The sequence below is a fragment of the Palaemon carinicauda genome, chromosome 4 (assembly GCF_036898095.1).
Source record: "Palaemon carinicauda isolate YSFRI2023 chromosome 4, ASM3689809v2, whole genome shotgun sequence".
Lineage (NCBI taxonomy): Eukaryota > Metazoa > Arthropoda > Malacostraca > Decapoda > Palaemonidae > Palaemon > Palaemon carinicauda.
The window spans coordinates 44,406,992-44,417,014 of record NC_090728.1 but is presented as its reverse complement, the minus strand read 5'-3'; the positions used below and the strand labels follow the sequence as shown (position 1 = coordinate 44,417,014).

Sequence of the window (10,023 nt, the reverse complement as noted above, 5' to 3'; positions counted from 1 at the left end):
AAGATGATTTAGAGAATAAGCAAAGAATAAAAAGGATAAAATAAAATGGAATAATATAAAGTAACCCCAAAATAAATTCTAATGTCTGTGAATCTCTGGAAGCTGTAAACCATTCAGAGGATATGAAAAGAAGGATTAACTTAGCTAACAAAAATTAAAGGCTTGTACATGCATACACCAACTTACCTGAACCATCTAATTTTTTTCTTCAGTGAAGTGACATGCCTGGGAAATGACATGCCTGGGACTCATGACTGAGATACACAGTAAGATGTTTTCAAGTAATAGTCTTGTGGTAAACAAATCAAATTTATTACATATTCTATCATGTAAAATGTCAACTTCCAATTACACAAATGTGAAGGGATTTTTGAGCCTTGACAATTTCTCCCGCTCTCTGTGAACCTAAAACTCCAACAACTTTGGTGAGATCAGACTGTTGATAAAGCACCGAAACTGTGTTACTTCCAATATGTTTCTTCTGTGTACGACGATTTTGATTACCATCCTGAGGACAACAAACAATGGAATGTGAAAATAAGGGCTGTTCAATAATTACAATAACTAGAATAAAAGAAATTATAAGCCTCATTACATGCACTAAGTGCCAAAATAACAATTCCATGAAATTTAGACAACAGTGCAGTATACCTTTACAGGGATGCATTTTTTCAGTACACAAACAAATAAATTCTCCAAGCATACCATTTATAACAGTTAAAGCACTTCTGTTTTCAACTTATATACAAGAATGAAACAATGCTACAAAAATATTCAACAATCCCAATATTTCATTAGATACAAACCATAACTAAGAATCAGACTGGAGGCATAATCACTCAGAGGAAGTGTGTAATGTTTAAATACTATAAAATAGTTTGCATTATTTATTTTTGTCCTCTTAATGCCAATGCTACACAGCTCAGGTATAGATCATACATACATACATATACCAAAGGCACTTCCCCCAATTTTGGGGGGTAGCCGACATCAACAAATGAAACAAAAACAAAAAAGGGGACCTCTACTCTCTACATTCCTCCCAGCCTAACAAGGGACTCAACTGAGTTCAGCTGGTACTGCTAGGGTGCCACAGCCCACCCTCCCCCATTATCCACCACAGATGAAGCTTCATAATGCTGAATCCCCTACTGCTGCTACCTCCGCGGTTATCTAAGGCATCGGAGGAAGCAGCAGGGCCTACCGGAACTGCGTCACAATCACTCGCCATTCATTCGTATTTCTAGCACGCTCTCTTGCCTCTCTCACATCTATCCTCCTATCACCCAGAGCTTCCTTCACTCCATCCATCCACCCAAACCTTGGCCTTCCTCTTGTACTTCTCCCATCAACTCTTGCATTCATCACCTTAAGAGGGGTTTTGTAAGGAGGCCCTTCCCTTCTCATCCTCTGAGGCAGTAGCCTTAAAGTAGGTCACTTTGGCTATCTAACAGCTTCCATTGTGTCTAGGCTAGTGATTAAATGCTTTGTAAACTTCATAGAGGCAACAACAACAGCAGCATGAGCAACTAAAATAGTAGGAACAGGATGATCAGACAGAATGGGCAGTACTGTAGTGGGTTCTGTTAACACCAAATGAGAAGACTTAACCAAAGGTCAGGACTCCAGGAAGGCGCATAGGGAAGCCTCTCCCGATAAGCCAAGATAAGGCTACAAAGCCTTCAGTCCTTTCTTTGCCTCCTGGAGATGCTGTAAGAGTCCTTGCAAGTCCAGATGTAGGACAGGCATAGAGGGATGATGAAGAGACAAAAATTACAGAAAAAAATACATCTCTCTACCAACAGTCATGGACAGAGAGGCAGGCACATGATCACCCAAGGGGCTTATGGATTGCTCATCAAACTATCAAGATGAAGATTGGGAAAGTGTAAGAATTATGGTAGCATACAGGAAAGACAATGGAAGAAGCAAGATTAGGAGTTGCCCCTCTGAAAGCACTGACTTCTTTCTGGCCTTCCTATGCTTAAACCAAATTTTACCACACCTCTGTAGACAATACTCACAATACAAAATCAGATGATCACTTTTGCTTTCTGCAAGAGAACACACAATCTACATGTTTTAATATCATCAGTATAGATACACTTACCACACTTCCTGCTTTACCCCAGTATATCTTCTTTGACTAGACTTACCAATTGAAGAAGACTCAAAATCAAAGAGCTAACAATAATGCCAAAGTCATCAACTAGGAGGAAGTCTGCATTCTTAGCCATGGACCATGAAAAGTTTTCATATAAGCCAAAATGATATTTTAATTATAAAATAAATTTTTGAATATACTTACCCGGTGAATATATAATAGCTGCAACTCTGTTGCTCGACAGACACATACAATAAAAACTCGCCAGCGATCGCTATACAGGTTGCGGGTGTGCCCACCAGCGCCAACTGTCGGCCAGATACCACTCTCGATGTAAACAAAGACTCAATTTCTTCTCATCCCACTGCGTCTCTATTGGGGAGGAAGGGAGGGTCGTTTAATTTATATATTCACCGGGTAAGTATATTCAAAAATTTATTTTATAATTAAAATATCATTTTTAAATATTTAACTTAGCCGGTGAATATATAATAGCTGATTCACACCCAAGGAGGTGGGTAGAGACCAGGGTTAAATATGTTTACATCGTATAAGCTAAGAGTTTTTTATTTCATTTTGGCAGTTATCAATATAACAAAACCAAAATAAATAGGTACCTGGTAAGGAAGTCGACTTAGACGATTACTCTGCCTTGTAAGTACGTCTTCCTTACGGAGCCCAGTGATCCTCTTAGGATGCTGACAGAACCCCAGGAGCTGAAGTATCAAGGGCTGCAACCCATACAACAGGACCTCATCAAACCCCTAATCTGGGCGCTCTCAAGAAATGACTTTGACCACCCGCCAAATCAACCAGGATGCGAAAGGCTTCTTAGCCTTCCGGACAACCCATAAAACAACATTAAAACATTTCAAGAGACAGATTAAAAGGGTATGGAATTAGGGAATTGTAGTGGTTGAGCCCTCACCCACTACTGCACTCGCTGCTACGAATGGTCCCAGTGTGTAGCAGTTCTCGTAAAGAGACTGGACATCTTTCAAGTAAAATGACGCGAACACTGACTTGCTTCTCCAATAGGTTGCGTCCATGATACTTTGCAGAGATCTATTTTGCTTAAAGGCCACGGAAGTTGCTATAGCTCTAACCTCGTGCGTCTTAACCTTAAGCAAAGATCGGTCTTCCTCACTCAAGTGTGAATGAGCTTCTCGTATTAACAATCTGATAAAATATGACAAAGCATTCTTTGACATAGGCAAGGATGGTTTCTTAACCGAACACCATAACGTTTCAGATTGGCCTCGTAAAGGTTTAGTACGAGCTAAGTAGAACTTAAGAGCTCTAACAGGGCATAAGACTCTTTCTAGTTCATTGCCTACGATCTCCGATAAGCTAGGAATATCGAAAGATTTAGGCCAAGGACGAGAAGGTAGCTCATTTTTGGCTAGGAAACCAAGTTGCAGAGAACAAGTAGCTTTTTCTGACGAAAACCCAATGTTCTTGCTGAAGGCATGAAGCTCACTGACTCTTTTAGCCGAGGCTAAGCATACCAGGAAAAGTGTCTTAAGAGTGAGATCTTTCAGGGAGGCTGACTGTAAAGGCTCAAACCTGTCTGACATGAGGAATCTTAGGACCACGTCTAAATTCCACCCAGGAGTAGCCAAACGACGCTCCTTAGAGGTCTCGAAAGACTTAAGGAGGTCTTGCAGATCTTTATTGTTGGAAAGATCTAAGCCTCTATGCCGGAAGACCGAGGCCAACATGCTTCTGTAGCCCTTGATAGTAGGAGCTGAAAGGGATCGTACTTTTCTCAGGTATAAGAGAAAATCAGCTATTTGGGCTACAGAGGTACTGGTCGAGGATACGGAAACTGACTTGCACCAGTCTCGGAAGACTTCCCACTTCGATTGGTAGACTCTAATGGTAGACGCTCTCCTTGCTCTAGCAATCGCACTGGCTGCCTCCTTCGAAAAGCCTCTAGCTCTCGAGAGTCTTTCGATAGTCTGAAGGCAGTCAGACGAAGAGCGTGGAGGCTTTGGTGTACCTTCTTTACGTGTGGTTGACGTAGAAGGTCTACTCTTAGAGGAAGACTTCTGGGAACGTCTACTAGCCATCGAAGTACCTCGGTGAACCATTCTCTCGCGGGCCAGAGGGGAGCAACTAACGTCAACCTTGTCCCTTCGTGAGAGGCGAATTTCTGCAGTACCTTGTTGACAATCTTGAATGGTGGGAATGCGTAAAGATCTAGATGTGACCAATCTAGGAGGAAGGCATCTATATGTATTGCTGCTGGGTCCGGGACTGGAGAGCAATAGATTGGAAGCCTCTTGGTCAGCGAGGTTGCAAAGAGATCTATGGTGGGTTGACCCCAAGTCGTCCAAAGTCTCTTGCACATATCCTTGTGGAGGGTCCATTCGGTTGGAATTACTTGACCTTTCCGACTGAGACAATCTGCTAGGACGTTCAAGTCGCCCTGGATGAACCTCGTTACTAGGGAGATGCCTCGATCTTTTGACCAGATGAGCAGGTCCCTTGCGATCTCGTACAAAGTCAGTGAGTGGGTACCTCCCTGTTTGGATATGTACGCCAAGGCCGTGGTGTTGTCCGAGTTTACCTCCACCACCTTGCCTCGAAGGAGATTCTCGAAGCTTATCAAGGCCAGATGAACCGCCAAAAGCTCCTTGCTGTTGATATGCATGCTCCTCTGACTCGAGTTCCACAGACCTGAGCATTCCCGACCGTCCAGCGTCGCGCCCCAGCCCAAGTCCGATGCGTCCGAGAAGAGAACGTGGTTGGGTATCTGAACTGCCAGGGGAAGACCCTCTCGTAGGCTGATATTGTCCTTCCACCAAGTCAGACAAGACTTTATCTTTTTGGAAATCGGGATCGAGACCGCCTCTAGCGTCTTGTCCTTTTTCCAGTGAAAAGCCAGATGGAATTGAAGAGGACGGAGGTGTAGCCTTCCTAGCGAGACAAATTGCTCCAGGGATGACAGCGCCCCTACCAGACTCATCCTGACTGAGCAGCGTTCTTTCTTCAGCATCTTCTGGATGGAGAGCAGGGCTTGATCTATTCTGGGGGCCGACGGAAAAGCCCGAAAAACTTGACTGTGAATCTCCATCCCTAAATACAGAATAGTTTGGGATGGGACCAGCTGTGACTTTTCCAAATTGACTAGGAGTCCCAATTCCTTGGTCAGATCTAGAGTCCAATTGAGATCCTTCAGACAGCGATGACTGGAAGAGGCTCTGAGAAGCCAGTCGTCCAAGTACAGGGAGGCTCTGATCTCCGATAGCTCGAAACTGGTACCCCACATTCCTGTAAACAAACCTCAGAAACGGTTGGGAATCCGGGTGTATAGGAATGTTGAAGTATGCCTCCTGAAGGTCGAGAGAGACCATCCAGTCGCCTTCCATAAATGCTGTCAAGACAGCCTGGTAGACTTCATCGTGAAGTTTGTCTTGACAATGAATACATTGAGCGCACTTGCCTCTTACGTACTCCTGCAGTGAACATGGCTGCCAAATCATGGAGCCATCCCTGAGGGACTTGTCCCTGCAGAGAACGTGGCTGTCAGATCATTGGAGCCATCCCTGAAAGCCTTGTTTATGCATGACATTATTGTACAGCAAAACTTCAAAGGCTCGAAAACAGCTGTGAAGTTGACCTGTAAAATCTAGGAGCGTCTCCTGGCCAGGCACCAGGGAGAGTCTACGAGATTTGAGAAGTCTATCTGGGCAGAGGCAGGAACTCCCAAGCCGAGAACTTCTCTCGTGTCATATCAGACTCTCGCTCTATAAGCCAGTTTAAAAGAAGGGAAAGCAAAGGCTGTATCCCCCAAACTCCTCCTGGTGATAAACCAGTCGCCTAGCAAACGTAAAGCTCTCTAGGAGAGCGAGAGAGCACTAGCTTATAAAACAACGGCTTCGAAGTAGCTAGGCCTAGTGTAAGCTCTGACGTTTAGGCGAACGAGGAGCAGCAGTTACAAAAAGATCCGGACAAAGATCCTTACAAAATCAGCATGATTTATTTAAAGTCCATAGAGGGCTAAGCAGCTTTAGGCTCCTCTCTGTCTGACAGAGTCCTCAAGGGAATATCAGTAGGAGGGGGAACAGCAACTTCCTCATCTAAAGGAACCTTGTCCAATAATAGCTGAGTCTCAAGCAAGGGAGAGACCTACCGTGGTGGCAATGCTTTACAAGCAGAGTCCACACGCACTGGTGCATTAGTAGCGGACCAGGACGCAACGTCATGTAACTGCTTGACAGTCTGTGAACTGTCAACAACAACAGGTGCGAGAGACCAGGACGCAACGTCATGTAACTGCTTGACAGTCTGTGAACTGTCAACAACAACAGGTGCGTGAGGACGCACAGCGTCCACTCGAGACTGCTTTGACCGCCTAGACAGAGCAGTCAAAACAACTCTAGAATGCGGAGGTTGACGCACAGCGTCAAAACAAGTCAACTCCGATTGTCAGCGAACGTCCTGAACGTCAACAGGAGCATCAGCAAGTGGCCTAACGTCCAAATGTGGCTGAAAATCCACACGAGACCGCATCGAGTGTGGTTCTAAACAACCTGACTGACGTGACTTAGCTACGCCAACGTCAACAGGACGCACAAAGGAACGTTAGGTTGGCTGAAAGCCAGGATTTCGATGAGAAAAACGGCTAGGCTCAACGGACTAATCGGCAGAATAGTCTTCCATAAGGGAGGCAAGCTTATTCTGCATGTCTTGCCGTACAACCCATTTAGGATCAACGGAAAAGGTTGCGGTAAGAGACGAGGGTAACGTCTGTGACCGCAAAACCTTGCCAACAAAAAGACTCTCGGAGTCTGTGTTACGCTTTTGTTAGGCGGCGAGCAGTCTTCCGATGACTGCATAGGGTCAGAGCTGTCCTAATGGCTACAACCAGGACGCTGGACCTGTCCTGAAAGGACTGACTTTCGCTTAAGGGCCTCGAAACCTTGTTTCAGGTTTCTTATGCGAAAAGCCTTCGGATGACGAGGAGAAAAACGTCTCTCTCGCCTTATGGTAGGGGTGATCTTGGTAAGATACACCCGATACCACAGAGGGAACGTCTGTTCGCTGATCAAGGCCTCTCGAACCCATAAGTCGTACGACATTACTTCTCCCCTGGGCTTGGGAGCTTGCAAGAGGTCCCGGACTAGGCGAACGACAGGCACGAACAGACGAACCCTCGGTCGCAACACTGATAACACTTTGCGCAATATCACTTTATCACTACGATTTTCTGTTTAGCACTTATTTCACTGAAATCGAAACTTTTACTGATTTCTACCTGAAGCACGCAATTCTAACCTCATCAAAAGGTAGTAATAGCGAAATCAGTCGTATAATGCAAGCACATTAATACCAGCAAAAAACAGTAAACATATTTTAAGATAAAAAATTCAGTGGACGGGGAAGAGACTAAACACTAGTTCATTCAAAACTACGTTTTCAATCTCTCACCGTACATTGCCTGGGGACGAGAATAAAAAACTAAAAACGTTTTATCCTTTCTCCCCGTACAGAGACTAGGGACGAGAGTAACTCGAGAACAACGTTACCCGCTTGAACGGAACGTTTTCTCCCCTCTCTCTCCCTCCGTCTCTATCTCTCTCTCTCTCTCTCTTGATTACGCACCTAAGAGAAGAGCCCACTTACGTTTCGTCAAAAAAACATGTTATTTGACCAAAGGAAAAAAAAAAACTGAAAGGTTTTTCAATTAAAAAGTTCCTTTAAAATATAATTTAAAACATTTAAGCTTTGAAAGAAGAATGAACAAAACGTCAGAATCGATTTACTCTTTCTGCAAAGTGAAACCGTGATACTCTCTCTCTCTATCGTAACGATAGAGCGCAAACTGCGTAGCATAAATAAACTAAACGTTAGTTCATCTTTGAAACAGTACGAAGACTATTCAAAGAAAATCTTTCATAAAATATCTATTAAAAAATATTCATTTAAAAAGTTTTAAATCATTAGCTCTTTAAAAGCTATTTACGATTGAAAGGGCTCAACGTTGTTTAACTTCAGTTTCCAAGTTAGGACCGCCTACTCTCAGGAAGGTCGCATATAAACAAATCATTAAAATTTATTTTTATGTTTATTATAAATGGAAAGTTAATCGAAGAGGCCTAAAAAAGGCGGTGAGATATAAAATATATAGAGGAAAATCTATAATTAATTTATAACGTGATAAGGTAATTGCTAAAAGCCTAAACACACTTCCGTCTAAGGGAAGGGTCGGCCATTTAAAAGTCAAAGAAAGTCCATACTCTCTTTGGCATCAAAAAATTAAATCTATCCAAAAACTAGTTCAAGATTTAAGATGAAGATAAAACACCTGCACTGCGAAAGCTCAAACCAAATTAAAGTACTTCACCAAATATGATGGGAAAAACTCCAGGTTCTACAGCGAGTAAAAGTACGTCTTGTCGACACGTCGACAGAGAAGAAATTGAGTCTTTGTTTACATCGAGAGTGATATCTGGCGGACAGTTGGCGCTGGTGGGCACACCCGCAACCTGTATAGCGATCGCTGGCGAGTTTTTATTGTATGTGTCTGTCGAGCAACAGAGTTGCAGCTATTATATATTCACCGGCTAAGTTAAATATTTAAAAATAGCAGTGCAGAACAATGTCCTCACACAGAAGTAGCTGAAATAGTAGTGATAAGTAGGCCTACCAGTAAAGGGGTTATCTTCTAAATATCACCAGCCCACTAGTTAAGCACCTTTATCACAAGCTTTAACAGCAATCCAAGCTTTTGTTACAAGTAGCATACTCATCAGAACATGTTATTTTCATTAGTAAAATAAATTTTTGAATATACTTACCCGGTGATCATATAGCTGTCAGCTCTGCTGCCCGACAGAAAAACCTAAGGACAAAATACGCCAGCGATCGCTATACAGGTGGGGGTGTACATCAACAGCGCCATCTGTCGAGCAGGTACTCAAGTACTCCATGTCAACACAGAACCAATTTTCTCCTCTGCCCACTGGGTCTCTATTGGGGAGGAAGGGAGGGTCCTTTAATTTATGATCACCGGGTAAGTATATTCAAAAATTTATTTTACTAATGAAAATAACATTTTTCAATATTAAACTTAGCCGGTGATCATATAGCTGATTCACACCCAGGGGGGTGGGTAGAGACCAGCATTATGTGTTACATTAAGAGCTAAGTATTTTGTATTCCATTTTAGCAGTTATTCAAAATAACAAACATAAAATCAATAAGTACCTGGTAAGGAAGTCGACTTGAACAATTACTCTGCCTTTTTAAGTACGTCTTCCTTACTGAGCCTCGCGATCCTCATAGGATGCTGAGCGACTCCTAGGAGCTGAAGTATGAAGGGTTGCAACCCATACTAAAGGACCTCATCAAAACCTCTAATCTAGGCGCTTCTCAAGAAATGACTTTGACCATCCGCCAAATCAAGTAGGATGCGAAAGGCTTCTTAGCCTTCCGGACAACCCAAAAACAATAATAAAACATTTCAAGAGAAAGATTAAAAAAGGTTATGGAATTAGGGAATTGTAGTGGTTGAGCCCTCACCCACTACTGCACTCGTTGCTACGAATGGTCCCAGAGTGTAGCAGTTCTCGTAAAGAGACTGGACATTCTTAAGATAAAAAAGACGCGAACACTGATTTGCTTTTCCAATAGGTTGCGTCGAATATACTTTGCAGAGATCTATTTTGTTTAAAGGCCACGGAAGTTGCGACAGCTCTAACTTCGTGTGTCCTTACCTTCAGCAAAGCTTGGTCTTCCTCATTCAGCTGGGAATGAGCTTCTCGTATTAACAGTCTGATAAAATAGGATAAAGCATTCTTTGACATAGGCAAAGATGGATTCTTAACTGAACACCATAAAGCTTCAGACGGGCCTCGTAAAGGTTTTTAAATAGAACTTAAGAGCTCTTACAGGACATAAGACTCTTCCTA

At 43.1% G+C, this 10,023-nt stretch overlaps 1 protein-coding gene across 1 annotated transcript in view; it reads right to left on the bottom strand.

Moving 5' to 3' along the window:
• Positions 1-296: 296 nt before the first annotated feature.
• Positions 297-10,023, bottom strand: part of LOC137639395 (U3 small nucleolar RNA-associated protein 25 homolog) — a 28,461-nt gene continuing 18,734 nt past the window's right edge. The window contains exon 8 of the mRNA XM_068371669.1: positions 297-508. Coding sequence (XP_068227770.1) covers positions 338-508 — 171 coding nt within the window. The 3' untranslated portion in view covers positions 297-337. The remainder of the gene's footprint in view (positions 509-10,023) is intronic.